The sequence below is a fragment of the Myotis davidii genome, unplaced genomic scaffold (genome assembly GCF_000327345.1).
Source record: "Myotis davidii unplaced genomic scaffold, ASM32734v1 scaffold317, whole genome shotgun sequence".
In the NCBI taxonomy this organism is placed as follows: domain Eukaryota; kingdom Metazoa; phylum Chordata; class Mammalia; order Chiroptera; family Vespertilionidae; genus Myotis; species Myotis davidii.
The window spans coordinates 294,610-316,927 of NW_006288994.1; the positions used below are offsets into that span (position 1 = coordinate 294,610).

The following is a 22,318-nucleotide window of genomic DNA, read 5'->3' on the forward strand; positions in this document are numbered from 1 at the left end:
TTAAGTAGCTAGGAAAATGATAAACTAATACCCAAACCAAACACAGTGAACAAAATAGATATTTTTAAGTGATAAAGATTATATAGATGGTTCCTTTGACCAGCATTCTTAAGGAATGTATGGGAGACAAAAACATACCAAATACACATCAAAAGCTAAAATGAAGCTTAAGTGAAATATCACAATGTGGAACTGCTGAAAGTAGGCTGGGGTGGTGTGATAGTGGTAGCTGAGGCCAACAATAGTAAACAAGCTTAAAAAAAAAAATCCTTACCGGAGGGTATGTTTATTAATTTTAGTGGGGAGAGAGAGGGAGAAACAGTGTGAGAGAGAGCAGTTGCCTCCCATAAGTGTCCCTACCCGGGATCAAACCCACAACCATTTTGGTGTTCAGGATGCTCCAAACAACTGAGTCACCTGGCGAGATGTAAACATAAGCTTTGTATTTAGATTATACATGTAAGATTAATGAATTGATATGAATAATTTTATTCCATAATCTATCAGTTTAATATATTTAAAAAATTTTTAAAAAGTTTATTATACGAAACTGTCTTCTATTGGTTGGGAGCCATTTTTCCCATCTTTTCCCAGCTCTGCCTTCAGTGATATGTTAATGATTGAAATTAGCCATGGAGTTTTACAACATGGAAATTGGCAAATGAAACAAATCGGGGTGCTTTCTATTCTAGAGAGCCAGCTTACCAGCAAACCACCAAATTTCAAACACATAAAAGAGAATAATATGCCAACTCCTCATATCCCCATCATCCAGCTTCAGTAATTATCATCTCATAGCCAGTTTTGTTTACTTTCTCTTAATGTGAAAAATATCAGTCATATATAGGAAGTAACCAATCCCATAACCAGTAGTTGGGTAATCTTTTTAGGAGTCTACTTTTATCAGTTACTGAGAACATGGTCAAGAGCAGTGGTTCTTAGTCCATATATCATCTATTAAGGAGTGACTCTGTCACGTCCATATTTGTATTAAATGTTAGTTATCACTTATTGAGCTGCATTAGGTAATATATATGTATGATCTGTAGTTATATATAGTTAACTATCTTTTAATCCCAATAACCAAAGAACCTAAAACCTGTTTTGGAGATAAGAAGTAGGCTATGTAACTGGTTGAGGTGGTCGTTTCTTTTTTACAAGAAGGCTAAAAGAGGTTTTGACATTTTTAAAGGTTCTTACATTTTAAATGGTTGATTTTTGTCTCTCGGCCCACGAATATAAAAAAATATTTACCGCCGAAACCGGTTTGGTTCAGTGGATAGAGCGTCGGCCTGCGGACTGAAGGGGCCCAGGTTCGATTCCGGTCAGGGGCATGTACCTTGGTTGCGGGCACATCCCCAGTAGGAGGTGTGCAGGAGGCGACTGGTTGATGTTTCTCTCTCATCGATGTTTCTAACTCTATCTCTCTCCTTTCCTCTCTGTAAAAACTCAATAAAGTATATTTAAAAAAAAAAACTTTACCATCTAGCCTTTACAGGAAAAGTTTGCCAATCTCTATTTGGTCTAAAAGAAACTTAATTTTACATTGATGAAAGGTATTATCTTCTATAGTATCCTTTTGTCCTCAGAATATTTCTTTGAGGTAAGCAAAGCATACATTTTATATCAGAATCATTTGCTAATTGCTTTATATATCAGACACTGTTTTGACTTTACAGAAAGGGCAACCGATGCTCAAGAGAAAGTGACTTGCTATTGTAAGCAGCAAGATAAATACTGTAACACTGTTTTTTTCCTCAAGTGCAACACCAAGATTAAATACTGGGACATAAAAATGCAATAATATCCTCAATTTCTTAATATCAATTTAGGATTTTAAAATGTGTTGAATATTTTAAAGTTCTTAAGTAACTTCACCACATAGGACTATTCTCAGGAAGCAGTGCTTTGTTAAGAACAGAACCATGAATAACAGTCAAAAGAGCTTTCTAGAAAGTCTTTATTTTTCTGTAGTTTTCCCAAATGACTATAAATTTCATGGTTTTTATATGTCGGACTGGGACCCATGAAATAAAGTACAATGGCCTATCCAAAGAAACAAAAGCAGCAGCATACTGAAAGGCTCTGATTAAACTGTTTTAAGTTTTCAGGAATAAGTGAAATTTTAAAACAATTTTATTAGATGGTAATTTGGTAGCATTTTTCATAGAATGTTTAATGACTTAATGGTTTTCCATGATGCTTTCATAGGCAACATTTCACCAAATTACAGGTTCCTAGAAGTTGTAGTACCACAACTTTAGTATGATAATTTTGCTTTGAAACCAGAATCAGGCTGAATGTGGCTTACTTTATAAAGCTGAAATATATACTGTGTGTATAGTTGTAAAACACTGATACCCTAGACTTCCATTACTTTTAATCAAGAGTGACTATACTTTTGTTGAAAAGTAAATTTATGTATTAAATGAAGAAATTTTAGGTTTTAGTAAAAGTGAAAAAAAGATGATGTCTTTCTGATTAAGGCTTAATGGAATAGAATTTGTGTCTTAACCTAAGAGAAGCCAGGGGAATTGTTAAATATTTTTCTTTTTTGTCACCTATTTACTATTGCAACCTCAACTAGGTATATATAGTGCATTAATATGAAATACTTTTAAAATCATAGTCTTAAAAAAAAAAAAGGAACCTATACAAAATGATCACATACCACTTGACAGGATGTTGAAATGACTGGTGTGTAATGTTTTTTAAAGCCTCCATTTTTTGTCAACATAAATTTATTTTACATTACTAGAAGGATTTCATTTTTAAGTTTGATTATATCAAGCCAGTATAAAGTTTTACAATTTAGTAATTCTGGATTCCAAGGCATTTAAGATAAAAATGGAAATGTGAAGTTTAAGAAAATTAATTTTCTTCTTCTGTTACATCTAAGTCTTCATCCTCTTCCTCATCATCATCTGCTTGTTGATCCTTTCTTAGTCGACAACTGGGTACCTGTTAAAAAGCACATTTTAAAGAATTCTAACTTAAAAATATTTTTACATGCTTGGTATCTTAAATGTGCCCTTACAGAGAATGGCACATAGGACAAGTATTTCAGAAAAATGTAAGTAATAATTTTTAGTAATGAAAATTCCCTATGAATTACTGTATTTTAAGGTAAAGAACAGTCAAAAGATTTTTTGCTTGTTATTTTTTGAATAAAAATGTGAAATTATTCATTCCAGTAGGATTCCAGTACTTCAATAACATAACATACTTTCAGAAAAAAGTATAGTCTCAGTATATTATGAATGTCAAAATAAGTTTAGGTTAAACAATTCTTGGGTTTCAAAACAGGTATTTGAATGAGAATGATCAAAGGGATAGCAAAAACAAGGATATTTCAACAAGGCAACTGAAATATTAAACTTTAAAAATAGTGTGATTTAAATGGAATGAGTTGATAAACAGAATTCATCACTTAGCATCAAGTCCTTACTATTATCATCTTGTTTCAAACCTTTCTGAGAGTGATTATACCTCCTAGGGGACATTTGGCAATGTCTGGTGACACTGTTAACTGTCAGAACTGGGTGTGTGTGTGTTACTAGTCTCTGAGCAACATCTTTACAAGCACAGGCCACTACTACCCCCTCCACCACCAAGCTGTCTGGCCCCAAGCCTGTATAGTGTTAAGGTTGAGAAACCCTGGGATATCTAAAGTGCTACACAGATGTTAGCTAACTTGGGTAGCATCCTTAACTGTACGTCACACAAAACTTTATATGTACTGTAATACTAAATTTATTTAGTTTGTTTATAGCACTTAATGCTGGAATCATAAAAATGTAAGTTGTTTAAGGGGAGAGATGCATGAATATAAAGTAGTAAGCAAATGCTTAGGGGAGAGTCAGATGAAAACAAAAGTACTGGGTTGAATTTACCTAAAAGTTGTATTTTGAAAATATTTTGCCCAATTTTAAATTCTGAAGGCAGATATGAAAACAGCTCTCTCAATTAGGAATTGGCAAGCTATGTCCCAGTTTGCCTGTTCTTTAAAAAACAAAGTTTTATTACAGCACAGCCATTTTTATTTTTCAAATTATTTTAAAAAATATTTTTATTGATTTCAGAGAGGAAGGGAGAGAGAGAGAAACATCAATGATGTGCCCTTGACTGGAATTGAACCTGGAACCCTTCAGTCTGCAGGCTAATGCTCTACCCACTGAGCAAAACTGGTCAGGACCATTTTGATTTTTTTAAAAAAATATATATTTTATTGATTTTTTACAGAGAGGAAGGGAGAGGGATACAGAGTTAGAAACATCGATGAAAGAAAAACATCGATCAGCTGCCTTCTGCACACTCCCCACTGGGGATGCGCCCACAACCAAGGTACATGCTCTTGACCAGAATCGAACCTGGGACTCTTCAGTCCGCAGGCCGATGCTCTATCCACTGAGCCAAACCAGTTAGGGCTTGATTTTTTAAAATGTATTGTTTATGGCTGCTCTTAGTTGGGATAGAGGAACATAGACCGTGTAGCCCACAAAATCTATTATTTTTTTTCTGTGGTCCTTTAGAGAGAAAGGTGGTTGACCTCTTCATGTTCTATATACCAGGTAATTTAGACTTTCTGGATATGGAAGAAATGGGAAAATTGGCTCTCTAAAGATCTGTGCTGGATCTATGATAATGTTCAGGAAAAGCCCTTTTTAGGTATAATTACTAATGGTGACAGTGGGGCTTAAACCTTAAGCAGTTTGACTTCAGAATTTGCTCTTCTTACTATACCCGAGAACAAATTTAGATTAGCATTCTCCTGTCCTTTCCACCTTTGCTCTGAAGTGTTCTGCTTTAGAGAATATTATGTGTTATAACATACACAATAATATAAGAAATAACAGAGCTGCACGTAGTGCAATCTGACATCATTTTACCTAAGAGACAAGAAAGGGAAGTTATAGGAGGTCATATGACTTAAGGGAAGTATTTTTAGTACTGAACAATTCCAAAGGCAGCGGCTCCCATTCTTTTTAAATTATGGTTTCTAGCTTACCTGTCCTGTTCCAGATACACACTTAGTTGACAGTGATCTCTGAAGTGGTGACTTTGAATTTGCTCTTACAATATCTAAACGAGATGAATAATCTGGTGGATACAAAGAATTTCGGAAAACCTGTTGCAATGAAAGGAGATATTAAACAACGGAAATCTAGAAAGCTATGTTAAATTCTTACATGTTATTTTTTAAAAGCACCCACCCCAATTCCCTGGTACAAAATTTCTATTACTTATTGTACATTTAAAACAAAAATACCAAAAATATTTTAAGTTGTAAAGATGAAGGCTAAAAAAATCTATTTGAACCATATGTGATGATGAGCCCTGAAACAATCGAGTGATTTTCCTGGGAAAATGTGCAAGTTCCTACCCTCAAAGAATATGCAATCCAATAGGAAAGCTGCAAGACCCCCTTTGATTCTCTCTGTTCTGCTGGTCCTCAACTCAACTCTTATCAATTTAACTTCACTGTAGTACAGCACATCAGAGTAAACTGGAACCACTATAATTTATGGATTCCAGTCTCACTAGGCTCTGGATTGCCATTACTTTCAGTACTTTTTCCTTAACTTCCATAATTTCCTTAACTTCTGTGGTCCCAAATCTTACCACTTCATTAAGCCTCCTTACCGGTATCTTTTCTCTTCCCCCATTTCTCTAACATGCAGACTGATGGGTAAGGTTACCAGATGTGTATTTCTTCAACTTCCCTCCCTTTTTCCTTAACTTCACCCCATCTTTTTTTAAAAGTAAATATTCTGATTCTTTCAAAGGTACATTTTTCCTTTGTCCAAAATTTCAAACCAAACCAACAAAAAGCTTTATTTCTCCACAGATTCCCTCCCCAGCAAACAAGTTCAAGATCAATCTTCTCCCCTCTCCTGCTTTAAGTCACTTCAAGATATAACTTTACTCTTTAAGAAGCTTCTCAAATATTCTACTTCTCCATTCTTTTGTCAATAAACTACAATTAAGCTTTCATCTTCCGCTGAAATTGCTCTTGCCAACAAAATCACTAGTTATCTTTTTGTCCTTTTTGCTGACCTTGTACTGAAACGTACCTTCCATGCATGCCATTGCTACACTCTTCATGTGCCAGCTACCCTATTCCTTCACATCTCACACTGTAAATATTTTTAAAGAGTTTCCCTTAGGCCATTTTTCCTTTCTTTTGGAAATATACTTTTATTGACTTCAGAGAGGCAGGGAGAGGGAGAGAAACATCAACAGTGAGAGAGAATCATTGCTTGGCTGCCTCCTGCATGCCCCCAACTGGAGATTGAGCCTGCAACCCAGACATGTGCCCTTGACTGGAATCGAACCCAGGACCCTTCAGTTCTGCAGGCTGACGCTCTATCCACTGAGCCAACCTAGTCAGGGCGACTTTTCCTTTTTGAGACCTTTCTCTGAAAGATCTTATTTGCAGTGTTTAATGGCTCCCCTTCCACCATTCTCTATGGACTCTCTTCTGACAGTTGTATCTGTACACCCAATGCCTTCTGTTCTAGACCAGCACTGTCGACTAGAACTTCCTGCAATGATGGAAATACTGTTTCAGAATGTCCAAAAAGGCTGCATATGGCTCCGAGCCTTTAATTTTAATTTAAGCTTAAATAGCCACACATGCCTAATCTACTGGACAGTATATCTCTAGATTTATCTTTATAATGAAAGACAGTACCACAAATTTAGTAGACTGAGTTAGAAGTTGGGCATCATTCTACCTAAATTTGTCACCTGAGCTATTTCTGTTTTAATTTTTAACTATACATTTTTCTTTATGGTTTACTTAGAATTATCTTATTAAAGACCAAAATATGATTCTTAAATAAAAAAATGTTGTGGCTCCTGACTACCCAGAGTCCAAATGTCTTAGGTGACATCCAAGGCTTCAGGTCACCCAAACCTACCCATCACTCTTCACTCCAGCCTATATACCTGCACGCAGAACATGCTGTACTCTGACTTTGCAATGCTGGTTTCTCATCCTGGAATTCCAGAAAACTTACTCATCTTTCAAAAGCCAAGTCAAATTCCATCTCTGCTTTCCCCTCTTCTCTAGCCAGTAGCTCCCACTGTTCATATACTCAGTACAGCTTTCATCACACCGTTTTGTAATTATGTATGTCTCCACAACTAGTTTTAAGTTCCTCTAAAGCAGGGGTGGGGACCGTTTGGTCCATGGGCTATATAAGGCCCTCGAGATCATTTGGTCTGGTCCTGCCAAGGCATTAGGGGTGAGTTAATGAAATGCCTGACCAAATATAGCAGGCTAGTTTTTAAGTTGATAATTTTAAATGGCCTGTGAATGATGTTATCAATATCCAAATGGCCCTTGGCAGAAAAAAGAGTTCCCACCCCTAAAGGAACCCTGTTTTATCTGCGAATTTTCCTAGCGGAAGACAGCGACCTGGTAAATTAATGATGTTAACATAAACTTAATTCTGAACTTTTTGGGGAAAAGGAGAACCCAACTAGAGGATATCTATTCATTTCTTTACCAGAAATACAGAACGCAAAAGGAATCAAGAATGAAACTTAAGAGGCAAGACTTGTGTTTTAGGGAAATTCAGGCATGCTAATTAGATTATTTAGCAGGTTACCAAGGACCCAATTGTATTTTGGTGCCAGACATGGAACACTGGCATCCCAGTGTTATATAAAAACTGGATGACTTATCAACTAATATTTGGAAGGGATATATTTTTGTTAGAACATTATTTAGACTTTTCTAGCAAAATGAAGTAAAATGTAGAAAGTAGAAGACAATATACACCCCTGGGATAAAATTTTAAGCCAGTTAAATATTAATCTTACTGCAAAACAACAGATTTACTGGCAATAATGCATTTTCCAATATAGTCCAAGAACTCTTCTTGGAATGAGTCTCAAGATCTGAATATGCTCTGAAGTGACTGCACAGAGAAAATGGGCCTGTCAGTACTTTTTATGTGAAGTAAAAATAAAGTAAGATGGTTTGATATAGATAGATGCCTAACTGCGAAAAATTAGGTGCTGCCAGAATAAGTTGTGGTGGTTCTTATAAAGCATGGACTACCTAAGAAGATCAAGTAATTTCTCTGTTCCTCTCTGTATATTTTCTCTACTTGTTTCCAAGAAACCTTGCATTTAAAGGATACTTCCTCTTCTCAGTATCCGTTTGATATAATTTTACTTCCCCTGGTCCTATAACTCTCCCAGGCTACTGTCCCCTCTTCTCCACAATTTCTGTATGGCATAATAGTAATAGTTTATATCTATAATTCATCATGCCTCAGAACCTTTGTATATCCTCCCTGTGCCTAGAAGTTGTTGCCAGTCATTCTACTCATCCTCAAGCTTCTAATTAAATCATTGTTTTGATGCTTCAGACTGTTTAGAATCCTCCATCACATTTCACTCACAGCACACTGTATATTTTCTCTATGAGACTGACCACATTATAAAATTTAGTTACACAGTGTATTTTTTTTTATTGTCTGAACTCCATGGTAGATTTTTAAGTTTCTAATCAGACCATTTCCAACTTACAAGGCTAAATCCTCAGCACTTAGAATGGAGCCTGGCTTATAATAGGTGCTCAGTAAACAGCTGTTGAATAAACATTTTATGAAGTAAGTGCCATAAGAATCTGTTTTAGAGATGAGGATGCTGAAGTGTGGAAAAATTAACTTGCTCAACATTTTCCTATTAGAAAGTGGGAAAATGATATTAGAAAATGCACCTACCATGATGCATCTACCACACAGCCCTGAGAACTTTAGTTTTTTTATGATTCTCTTCCTCCCACAAGCTACCTATCTAGTTGATTAAAAATAGTGTTAAGAGAAGTTGTAAAGGAAGTGGTGGGACAAAAATGTATCCTAGGACCTCTGGAATGAGGAAAATCCTGGGGTCCAAGGGTCTTTAAAGAACTTTAGTGCCAGTTAAATGGCATGTTAAGGGTATTGGAAAAAGGAGAATGAAAATATTTGTAAAGGGGGCTCCGGTCTTACAGGAAGAGTGGGGGATCAATTCTGAACCTGCTACTCAATGCAGCATTTTAATATCACTTTCCTACTTTCTAATTTCCCACTTTCTAATTGTTCCTGCAGGAAATGGTTCATGTCACTCAGGAAGAACCATGCTTCTGGCATTGTAATGTAGAGAGGATAAGAAGTGTCTATTATGAGGGTACTGGATTTGGATCCTAGCTATGGGAATCTCTGGGAAGTTTCTTAACCTCACTGTGCCTTGGTTTTCTCATCCATAGAAAGGACAAAGTTTATCAAAGTTGATGTAAGGATTAAAATAAAGTGCATGGATCAGTAGCTGGTCCAAAGTAAACACTTGCTATTTTATTCCACAGGTGACAGGTAAAAGTTTGATAACCTAGTTTTAAAAACATTGGACATGAAAAGAAGTGAAAATTAAGAAACAGCTTTAGTATTTGGAAGAAATGGACACTTAGGAAGCCATCTGTTGACAAACAGTAAATATAAATATGGTCATGTATAACAAAACAGATTTTGGCATTGGAAAACGACACGAACTAAATCCCATGTACATTTTTTCATATACTCTGGCTTTACTCTATTAAATTTCCTGGAACCAGTGGAGTAGTATAAAGCCTGTAAAAGTTTAAGTTAGTAAAGAAGAAACTGGGGGAATCTTCAAAATTGTCAAATGGCAGACCCTCCCAAATTTCACCACTTAATATAGAATTCTAGTTATATCTTGAGAATGCATGGCCTTTTTCACTTCTACTGTAGATATAATATGTACAAAGTATGTCTCAAATATTTTATCTATTTTAGCAAAAATACTTTTGTGCCTCCCCTCCCACCCCCCTTGTAAGGTAAGAGGTTAGGACATACATAAATTCTTCAGATATGCTTATTGTAGTCGAGCTTTGATATTTAATTGCTCTAACGTTAGTTGGCCAATCAGATTTATTTGCGTTTAACTATTGGTACAAAGCAAGCTATATTTATTATATATATACCTATGTTTATTTCATGGCTTACTGATGAAGTCCTAGAAAACTGGTTAGCATCCTGATTCTGCTGTTTACTAGCTAAGTGGCCATAGACAAGTTATTTAAAGCCTCTGAAACCTGTTTCTGTAGCTCTAAAATGAGAATAACAGCACCTACCTCACAGGATTAAGGAGTGAATGAGAAAATGCACGTAAAGCTTTGGGTACTGTGCATGGTGTAAACACTCAGATGTTAGTTAAAATGAATGCTTTTAGCACATTTAAATGACATATTACCATTATATTAAAATGATGCATTATTTCATGTAATGGCTTTATTTAGATTATATTTTACTGGTATTAATAAGTTGTCTCTTAGAACTTTACTGTGGTTAATTTGAAAAATTAAAAATAAAGAGAAAAATCATACGAGTTCAGCTATTTGGAACTGCTATGTATTCAGTACAATAACAAAATCAACACATTAACCACTGTAGAATTCTGATTTAAGATATTTCTACCCAAATAAACTAATGCTCTCTTTTAAAAACGTCGATACTAATAGAAGTACTAAGCTTAACAGACAAAATCCTACCTCTAAATCTTCTTCTTCATCAATCTTTTGTATATTTTGGTAGGCAGCAGTGTAGACCTCCAAAGCTTTTCCATGAAACAGCATTTCAATAGTGATAAATTCTGAAAATATAGTCTAAAAAAACACAAAGATTTGAATTTAAACAATCATAAGAATTGCATTGTGAATGTTCTGAAGTTATTCCTTTCTATATAGTCTTGCCATTTTATGGAATACAGAGGTATCTTTTTTTACTACAGGTTAAAGAAAAACAGTTACAAGACCTTTTGCAGCAAAACCTTCAAATTATGCAAAATATTTCCTACCTTACCATTTACTTACCTTTTATTTTCTTAGTTCTACTTATGCCTTGTAATCGACATTTGTAATAAAAAATATTCTGAATTAAATGTATGCCATTATGTACTGTTGCCACATGCCTATAAGTATTAGGTAAAGCAGCTCAGTTCTGAAGCTGGTATTTTAGCAACTACAACTGATGTTTACACAATAGAATATTTTTTGGACAGGAATTACATCCCACCATATTTTTTTACTACATGTTATTTACATTCTCTAACAACAAAGGAATTATGTGGTAATAATGATATTTCTACTGATAATAGCATTATACATTTGCATAAAGCTTTTTAGCTTAGAAATATATGACTTGCCCCGTGTTGCTCAATTGGAATGTTGAGGTTTGAATCTGAGTCTTCAGAAGTTATATAGTTCTTGCTCATTGTACTATGTTGTTCTTGTTGGAAACAATACTTCCTTTACAAATAAATTGTGCAGGTAATCTCTATGAACATGTTGACAACTTATCACAAGGAATATTATAAGCAAAGAGAATGAAGATGTACATGTTGACCTAAACAGAGGTGAGATAATACATAGGCAGAGAAAACTACAAACATTGTTAAATTAAGGAAGATTCACATAATTGGAAAACATCTCATGTTCATGGATTAAAATGGTAGTATTCCCCCAACTGATCTACAGATTTGATGCAATCCCTATCAGATCCCAGCTGACTTCCTATAGAAACTGACAAACTGATTCTAAAATTCATACTGAATTGCAACAGGTCCAGAGTGGGCAAAACTATCTTTAAAAATACCAAAGTGGGCTCTTACTGGTTTGTCTCAGTGGATAGAGCATTGGCCTATGGACTGAAGGGTCCCAGGTTTGATTCCAGTCAAGGGCATGTACCTTGGTTGTGGGCACATTCCCAGTAGGAGGTGTGCAGGAGGCAGCTGATCGATGTTTCTTTCTCACTGATGTTTCTAACTCTATCTCTCTCCCTTCCTCTCTGTAAAAAAAAATCAATAAAATATATTTAAAAAAATGCCAAAGAGGAAGAACTCACACACCCTGATTTTAAAACTTAATACAAAGTAATGCTAATTAATCAAGATAGTATGGTATTGGCATAAGGATAGACCTATAGACCAAAGAAAGAACAAGAGTCCAGAAACAAAACCGTATCAACTGATTTAAATATTTAAAAGATCAACAAGGGTGCCAAAACTACTCACTGGAGGAAGAATCGTCTCTTCAACAAATGGTATTGGGACAACTGGACAGTTAAAAGAAAATGAAGTTTTAACACTTAGCTCATGCCATATACAAAAATTTACTCAAATGGATCAAAGATATGAAATAATAAAAACTAAAAACAGTTAGGAAAACAGGGATAAATCTTCATGATCTCAGATCTGGCAATGGATTCTTAGGTACGACACTAAAAGCATGAGCAACAAAAGAAAAACATACATTGGACTGTCAAATGTATGTAAAACTAAAAATGCTCCGAGAAGTCTGTTCTGAGTTAACTTTTGCTTGTAGAATTGTTTAGAGATACTACTCTCAACTCACATTAAGTTAAAGCACTAGCATATAAATCCTATTTCAATGAAACAGACTAATTAAAAATAATGCTTTAAGGAACACCATTAAGATAGTGAAAAGAAGCCACAGAATGGGAGAAAATAATGCAAATCATACATCTGAAACATCTGATAAGGGACTTGTATAAGATTATACAAAGTACTCATAACTCAATACTAGAGGCCTGGAGCACGAAATTCGCTCATGGGTATGATCCCTAGGACTAGCCTGCGATCAGGGCCATCTTCCCTGGCAGCCAGCCCTGCCCCCCCTGCCACTCCCCACCCCTCGTTCCCCGTTTGCCATTGGGCAATCGGAACCTGCTGGCGGGGGGAAGGAACTGAGAGGTTGGTCCCCTGCGGGCAGGGGGCAGCTTCTGCATTGAGCATCTGCCCTCTGGTGGTCAGTGCGCATCATAGCGACCAATTTGCATATTACCCTTTTATTATATAGGATAATATAAAGACAACCCAATTAAAATATGGGTGAGGAATTTGAATAGACATTTCTTCAAGGAAGATAAACTAAATGGCTAATAAACACCAGCAGGGAAATGTAAATCAAAACCACAGTGAAATACTAGTCCACACTCACTAGGATGACTTAAAACCATAATAGCCAAAAGGTATAAACAACCCAAGTGTCCATCACCGGAGGAGTGGATAAGTAAAATGTGGCAATATCCATACAACGGAATATTCAGCTGTAAAAAGGAATGAAGTACCGACACATGCTACAAATATGGATGAACCTTGAAAGCATTATACTAAGTGAAGGAAACCAGTTACAAAAATCATATATTTTAGGATTCCATTCATATGAAATGTCCAGAATCGCCAAATTCAGAGACGTAATAAGAGTAGAGGTAGTTGTTTAGGACTGAGATAGGACTATGGGGGGAGTAGGGCGGTAGAAGCTAAAGGGTACTAGATTTCACTTCAAAGATGGTGAAAATGGTCTAACACTGAGTGGTGATGGTTGCACAGATGTGAAAACATAAAACACTATAAATGGGTGAATTGCATGGTGTATGAATTTTTTAAAGAGGGGTTTCTTCATGACCTTTTTTGAGTGTGTGACCACCAGCCTTCCCTCTTCGAGGGGCATGATACAGCAGGCAAAAAAAAATTTGGAAGCCCTTTTCTTCTCTGTGCTCCCTCCACTGCGCAGTCCCTCGCTCCATGTCCTATTTCTTTAGGAAATCCCAGGTATTAGAAATTGCAGTTGGAATACTGCACTCACTCTTGCCTTGTTTATGATTGGTGGTGCTCAGGGAATTAAAAACACCTGCAGAGGTCATCAGCATGCAGGTGGAACACTCAAGTGAGCCCAAAGATCAGAGACACAGATGGCCATGTGTGAAGGAAAAATCTGCAGGCCTGAGGAGCACTGGGGAGAGAAAGGGATTAGATTCCATCACTGAGGACACCCGTAAGTGACAGCGGAATCAGGCACACCTCACAAGTCTCCGTTCTCACTTTTTAGGTTAAAGCCAAAATACACTATCCTGCTCCTGCTCTCCCATCTCGGTAAAGACAAAAGTCTCAGGGCAGCTTCCTGAGATGCTTGTCATGCGTAGCAATCTACCACTACACAGCAGAACGAAGACTGAATCGAGGCTTAATAAAGATTTTTGGTCCAAACCGGAGACCTCAGAACCTGGCTACCAGTGAAACTCAAATTCTGAAATCTTTTGACACTGGCAAGGAATTAAAGAAATTAAAGGTGCAAAAGGATTTTGTTTCACAGATTGTAGAGAAGAATGATATAATTATGTGGCAAAAAATGCTTATTGATGCCGAAACCGATTTGGCTCAGTGGATAGAGCGTCGGCCTGCGGACTGAAAGGTCCCGGGTTCGATTCCGGTCAGGGGCATGTACCTGGGTTGCGGGCACATCCCCAGCAGGAGATGTGCAGGAGGCGGCTGGTCGATGTTTCTCTCTCATCGATGTTTCTGACTATCTCTCTCCCTTCCTCTCTGTGAAAAATCAATAAAATATATTAAAAAAAGTGCTTATTGATAAGAGCATAACTTTTTGAGAGCAGGATGTTTCTTTGTTAGTAGCTGTAAAATGACAAAAATACTTGTTCCAGGAAAATCCGCTGTAAATCAAATGACTTGTATTAAAGGACATAATATGGTCATATGCAATCCTCAAATCTTTCCAAGATGACTGGACTCTGATCCTCAAGTTTTCAAACTGACTGATGTGTTACAATGAAATAAGGCAATTCTTGTGACACCTTATCATCATGGATGCAAGTTTACATGGTTGGTTATCCTTGCCCTACTTATTTATTTGAAAATGTGTAGTTATTAGAAAGCTTTATTCTATAAAGACTTCAATAATAGTGTATTTTTATTATAATGGGAAGCACAGATTTTTAAAATACGTAATTGGTTTATAGTTCAAATTCTGTCTATACTCTGGATAAGTTACTTTATACTTCTGCTAATTTTTTTTATAAAATATGGATAATGCCACCTCATTCTCATGGGGTTGCTGTAAGGATTAAAAGATAATTTATATAAAGTGCCTGGAACAGTGCCTGAAACATAAAAAATTGAATATCTGGTCTCTGGTTGGATGTGTAGCCCCTTTATACCATTTTTTTTCCATAAGAAAGTAACATCTGATATAAGATTTCTTAAGTATCTTTTTTCACACAAACTCGGCTAAAAAAATCAGAATAAGTTATTCTCTGTAAGTCTGTTACTGTTTTATTTTGTTTTTTACATTCCACATATAAGTGTAATCATATGATATTTGATTTTTTTCTGTCTTATTTCACTTAGCATAATACCTTCTAGATCTATCCAAGTTGTCACAAATGGTAAGACTTCATTCTTTTTTATGGATTGTATTATTGCATTGTATATATTTTTCACCTCTTTATCCATTCATCTATCAATGGACACTTAAGCTGCTTCTATACTTGGCTATTGTAAATAATGCTGCAATGAACATAGGGGTGCATATATCTTTTTGAATTAGTGTTTTGGATCTCTTCAGATAAATACCCCAAAGTAGAATTGCTGGGTCATAAGGTAGTTTTATTTTTAATTTTTTAAAGAACCACTATAATGTTTTCCATAGTGGCCGCACCAGTTTGCAATCCCACAAGGTGAGGACTGGGTAAAAAAAGTGGAGGTTTTAAGAAGTACAAATTGGCAGTTACAAAATAGTCATGGAGATTTAAAGTACAGCTTAGGGAATGTAGTCAATAATACGGTAATAACTATACGTGGTATCTGATGGGTTGCAAGACTTTGGGGGGGAATCACTTAGTAAGTTATATAAATGTCGAATCACTATGCTGTATACCCAAAACTAATATAAAATACCACTGAATGGCAACTGTAATTCAAAAATAAATCAGTAATTTAAGTTTTTCATAAATTTAAATAAAACATAAAGGTTAGAAAACATGTTTTGAACCTTAACAGTTACTTTATTACCTTTATATCCTTTATTTTCTGCTTTTCAAAATTGTCAATAGTTTCCTCCAGCTGACGAGTTGTTCGAGTAGCATCCATCGTAGCTCTCTGCAGTTCGGTTTCTGCCTACAAAAATATTGCCCAACAAAAGATATGAAAAAAAATCAAGTCAGAATCCACTAATTTGAATTAATTTGTAAATACTACCATTGCAGTATTGGCTTTTGGCCTAACAGTGTAAATGTCTGACATTTTTTGCTACATAAAATAAAATGATTTACATAAAAAGCACATGCAGAATAAAGTTAAATGTATGAAGTTACATGATTCATGATCTTAAACAAAAGAAAACAAAACTCCCTTTCTTTCTATTAAATCATTTTCCCTCCTATATCACCTTTGGATGATTTACTATATTTCTAATTCTGTAATATTCTAATCAGGTGGAGTAAAATATATACTATAGTGAGTTTCTATTTGCATATTCTTATAAGCTGACAATATTATACTGTTACTATTAGTTAATGCTTATTACATGAAATACTATATATACCAATAATAAATTAGATGACAAGTCTAATGCTTTACTTCATATACTCTAATAAGTACTCATACTATCTAGATCTGTGTTGTACAATCAATGGTGGCACTCGCCACATGCGGCTCTTTACACTTAAATTGATTAAAATTCAATGAAAATTTAAAATCTGGTTTCTCAGTTACTCCAGTCACATTTCAAGAGCTCAATAGCAATGTATAGCTGTGGCTGCAGTTCTGTAAAGTGCAGAACATTTCCAATCTTATCATGTATTTCTTTTAAAAAAGCATCTCTTCCAAAGACAACAATTAACCAAAAATATTTAAGAGTTTTTTTGTTAAACAGTAACATAGATATTTTAAGAGACAGACCAATTTTCTTATTCAGTTCTTTTTAATAAAGTTTTATTTCCTATGCTAGTAATATAATTGCTCAAAAGTGTCACATGTAATCATTTAATAGTTAATCCACGGGGAAAATTTGCGTCTGCCACCATTTTTGAGACATAATATTGACATTTAGCCCTTGCTTTCTTTTTCCAGAAAATGTATAAATTGAAATAAGTAAAATGGTTTACTCTAAGGATCCATCTCGACACACCACTTTATTACCCACCTGTGACTGAAATTTGTCATAAAGGAAAAAATACACTTCAAAGAGAACAGTTTTTTTTCAATAAATTAAAATCATATACTCTTAAAGAATTATATATTCTTACAATTATACATGAATTATAACTCTTGATTATATACTCTTACAATTAGGTTAATTTAAAAACAATTTCAAGATAATAAGCATTTAAAAATATACTCATTTATACCTATGTGGTTGTGTGTAAAATTTTTAAAAAATACGCAAACTTTTAACTTTAATCAGAACTAGTAACCAAAAACAATTCTCTATGTTATTGGGCTCGAGATTTTAAAAAATATAACTTCATCACAGGAAATTCAAAAGTAAAATAGAGCTCCCCTGAAGATTCATTAGAATGAAAAAATTTCTTAGTTATTTGATGTATGTTAAACTTTTACTAATGGGAGTTTCAAGCGGACTAACTTCTTAGTATTATTTGTGATTAGGCAATTCTTGTAAGTACTTTCTTTTGATTCACGTCTTTCCCCTTCCCACTTATTAATAGTTTCATTTTAGATTTTGGAAAGGCAGGTAGATTTGGCAAAAGGAGGAACGAATGGGGAAGCAGAAGCTATTGGGAATCAGTATCTTAATCTACCACCCCCCAAGAACTACTTTTCATTTCTTAAAGTCTCAAATCCTTTTATTCCAGCGTAACATCTTGCCCAAAGTTACATAGCTATTTTTAACAAAGAGGATATAGATCTGTTTCTTCTTTTTGTTGAAAATTCTTCAAAATCCTATACTAATTTGAGTAGGAAATGGTTTTAATTAAAATACTGTATGACTTTATGAATATCAGTATATCTCATGAGTGCAAAACGGCGTATAAAGGGGTGAGTCAGATTGGTGTTTTTCAAATTGTGGTCCAGGCGGCTTGTTTAGAAGCCACCTGGGTCTTAGGGAGTGAGGAGGCAGAGCCCTAGGATTCTTCTTTACCTTACCCTCTTGTACCAGAGCCACGCTGTTTTATTTTACACTACAGGCCCCGTGCACAAGCACAGGGAGGAGCTGCTACTGCCTTGAGCATCTGCCCCCTGGTGGTCAGTGCACGTCACAGCGACCGGTCAAACGGTGGTTCGGTCGCTTAGGCTTTTATATATATAGATATTGAACTTTAATGTGCTTCTTTAGAATAGTCTGATATATTTTAAGGGCCTAGCCTGATTAATATTCTATGATGCTATGATTGAATATATTTACATATATATTTACATCAAATACATTTATATGTAGATTGTCCTTTATTTTCTTGTCTGGGGTTGTCAAAATCCATTGGATTCACAGATCTTTCCCAGTGAGCATAGCAATTCACGTATAGCAATAAGCTATTCAGTTGTTGCATTTTTCTCCCCATGTGAATCTGCAGACCTGCTTTATCTATGGTACAAGATTATTTCCTCCACAGCAGTGTTTAAAGAACAGCATCTAAATCAGTAACATCTGTGTTTTAGGAATAGATTCATTTGTGTTGAGTGTCAATATTAATGTCCCTCACTCAATCTTGCCAACCACTCAGGATTTCAGATGTGACATTTTTTTCTACCTTTATGTACTCTTCTACAAACAACAAAATTTTGACCTCTGACTTCTTAAAAACTAGTGACATCCCCTGGCCTCTGTCTTCGTCCCCATTTGTCTGTGATAAATTTTCTAGCATTCTTTGTCTGACTTACTTAAAACACAGCCTCTATTATCTCTAGTTCGTTGATCTTAAGCCTCAAGTACTGTCTAGATCAGTGATGGTGAACCTATGACACGCGTGTCAGAGGTGACACGCGAACACATTTTTTTGGTTGATTTTTCTTTGTTAAATGGCATTTAAATATATAAAAGTAAATATCAAAAATATAAGTCTTTGTTTTACTATGGTTGCAAATATCAAAAAATTTCTATATGTGACACGGCACCAGAGTTAAGTTAGGGTTTTTCAAAATGCTGACACGCCGAGCTCAAAAGGTTCGCCATCACTGGTTTAGATGTTCCTGTCCTAGCCGCCAATGGGTAGTCCCAGTCCTGTGGCTGCCCATTTTTGTTTATTACAAGGTTGGGCATATGTACCTTTGGTCCAAAGGAAGGAGGACCAGGCAATTGGCGTAGCCCCAAATCACTGCTCAAGGGATTCCCCTCAGGAATGGAGGTGTTCTGGAACCTCAAGTGACCCCAAAGAGCCACTCCTCAGGTGGTTTCTGGCTGAGCTGGGCAGTAAAAACCTTAAGGAAGTAGGAAGGAGACATAAGAAATGGGAAAAAGAGGCAGTGGGATAAATTAGTACTTTCTATACAATTGCACCTATCCCAGTTGCTGGCAATTTTCTATTTTTTTGTTTAGTCATGAACAAGGCACAATCCAGTTTAAGAAACAGTCATTCTAACAGAAGAACTTTGTTACAGTAGACACTCCCATCTAGATCACTTTGTGCCCAGCTGTGGCCATCGATTATACTCTCCTCAGGATTTTGACTGGCAGTCATAACTATGGTTTCATACAGTGTTTTTGTTTTGTTTTTTAAGATAAAGGGTATTGTTTGGCCAAAAAAAAAGATTTTTCCTTTCCTTTTTTAAAAACAGGGCAGATGGCATTGCTAAATTATAATTAATCAAAGATCTTTAATTTTATAATTAATAGTCATTATCATTTGAAAAAAATCTCAGAATCTTGTACTCTTTATAAAAACATCTACATTTATGAGTGTTTTATTTTTTGACTACCTATTGTGAAAAACAATATAAGGGGACTGAATTAGGTAGTGTATTCTCTTAAAAATAATCTAATTTTTATTGTGGAAATTCATGAATGTGTATTTCTTTTCGACCATTATATTCAAACTAGAGGCCTGGTGCACGAAATTTGTGCAAGAGTAGGCTTTTGCTGCCTTGGCCCCCGCAGCTGCGGCTTCGTCCGGATGGTCGTTCTGCTGTTTGGCCATTTGGTTGATTTGCATATTATGCTTTTATTTTTTAGATTCTCTGCACATTTAAAAGTAGAAATGCATAATTTCCATATACATTTACTTTTGTACTGCATACCTTACAAAATGTTTTTTTAAAGATCAAAATTCAAAGGATACAATAACATGTCGGTCAGATGGGTTTCGCTGGCGTGTTCTTTCTAACTGAGTTAACTGTTTGGCTTCTCGATTCCTTGCTGTTAATGTTGCTTTGAGGTCATCCTGGAAATAGGCATTTTTTTTTGTTAATAATCTGTGATTTTAGAAATAAAATACACACACTCTGATTTAAGAATGGGAGAATGGTCTTGTTTGATCCAGGCATCATTACCACAGGAATTACTGCTGCAGAATTAGTGTGTACCTCTGTATGTGACAATGTACACATATGTATTTCTTTAATATCCTCTCAAAATTACAGTGACCAGATAATTTCAATGCAAAATTATAACCATGTAAACACAGATACCTATACATATATATACACATATATATTTACATATATATATAATTTTGGTAGTGGTTATATATACATATTAGTCAAAATTCAATTTAGACTTAAAACGGGAGAATTTTATTACATGTAAATTATACCTCAATAAAGTTTATTTAAAAAATACAACTCTGAGGATGTAATGTACAGCATGGTGACTATAGTTAATAGCACTGTATTGCATATTTGAAAATCGCTAAGAGAGTAGACCTTAAAACCCTATTCACACACACACAAAAATTGTAATGATGGTGACAGATGTTAACTACACTTACTGTGGTGATTATTTCACAATATATACAATTATCAAATCATTACGTGTGTACGTGAAACTAATGTTATGTCAACTCTACCTCAATTAAAAAATACAATTTTGCTATACCCATTTTTAGTCTACATTTTATTATCTGCTCTAAAACAAAAGTATAAACTCATATGTATTTAGTAAAATAATCTCTGCTCATATAGTCTTCATGACTGTAAATATTAAAAGTATCCACAATAAACAAAATATTTCTTTATGTTGCTACAGTGGTATATTTAGTAAGCTCACTAAAAACATCTTTTTATTCTCAAAGTTCTAAGAAATAGCTCTTCAGAGTGTATAAAAAATGATTAAACACTACTTTGTACTTTTTATTAAAAGAACAATTATTGGGAATCTTAAACTTTTTGCTAGGATACCTAATAATAGTAGAAAAAGAATGAATTTACTTACTCGTTTTAATTTTACAATGGTTCCATAAGCTTTCAATGGCTCAACTACTTTGGCTTCAAGTCTCTCGACCTATTAAAATTATAAAATATAACTGAAAAGAAACATAGATCAAAATTTCAATTCTGAAATAAAAGCTGTGCTGTTTATCCTAAAAATAATTACTATACAGACTAATTTAAAAAAATTTTCAAATTAAAATGTCACAGTTTAACTTATTTTCAGTAATCACCAGAATTGATAAGACTCAGAATCTAAACTTAAACACATTAAAAAACTGGTAAGCTGTACAGTAACAATTAAAGCCGAAAATCATTTGGTGCACGATATGACAAGAAAATCCCTCAGGTTTCCGAGGAGCTCATCCTTGCCATACCATCTCTGTATTGCTTTCCTACCTTATAGTAAGTAGCTTTTGGGTAAGTTTTAAGGCCTCTAAAAAATTTTTTTTTAAATATTTTTTTATTGATTTCAGAGAGGAAGGGAGAGGCAGAGAAAGACAGAAACATCAACCAATGATGAGAATCATTGATTGCAACCTCCTACCTGCTCCCAGAATGGGGACTGAGTATGTGCCCTGACTCGGAATTGAACTGTGACGTCCTGGTTCATAGGTCAAAGCTGAACTACTGAGCCACACCAGTGGCAAGACATCTCAAATTTAATACAGTAACCAGTTTGAGTGTGTTTAGCACAGTGTTGGGTATTTTAAATATATATTCTCCAAAATGCAATAGCCCAATCTTCCAGATAAGAAAAGCAAAGCAAAGCTGAAAGATACAGCATATTGGAAACTTTTAAAGCAACACAAACCTCAAAATCAAGAAAGCTTAGAGACCACTGTATTAGCTGCAATTTTTTCTGGGAAGCCATTCATCAATCATCAATGCTTAGGGAATAAGATAAATGGTCTCAGGTGTTCCTGAGCTGTCAACTGTGCGGTTGATCTCTTTTATTTAGAAGTAAACACTTATGAAACATTATAGTTTTTATCACATATTGGGCAATTCTTTTACTAACAGATTTTTAAAGAAATGGATTTTTATAAAAAGCAAGTATATTGCATAAGAAAAATAACTTCTGGACATTAAGATTTTCTTTTCCATGATAGGT

The 22,318-nt window shown here is 35.0% G+C and overlaps 1 protein-coding gene across 1 annotated transcript in view; it reads right to left on the reverse strand.

The window, feature by feature from the left end:
• Nucleotides 1-1,943: 1,943 nt before the first annotated feature.
• FAM92A1 (family with sequence similarity 92 member A1) overlaps nt 1,944-22,318 on the reverse strand; it is a gene marked incomplete at its 5' end in the record, with an annotated part of 21,929 nt that continues 1,554 nt past the window's right edge. Inside the window, 8 exon segments of the mRNA XM_006779474.2 lie at nt 1,944-2,869; nt 2,872-2,961; nt 5,009-5,128; nt 10,565-10,678; nt 15,898-16,002; nt 17,030-17,035; nt 20,118-20,219; nt 21,209-21,277. Coding sequence (XP_006779537.2) covers nt 2,837-2,869; nt 2,872-2,961; nt 5,009-5,128; nt 10,565-10,678; nt 15,898-16,002; nt 17,030-17,035; nt 20,118-20,219; nt 21,209-21,277 — 639 coding nt within the window.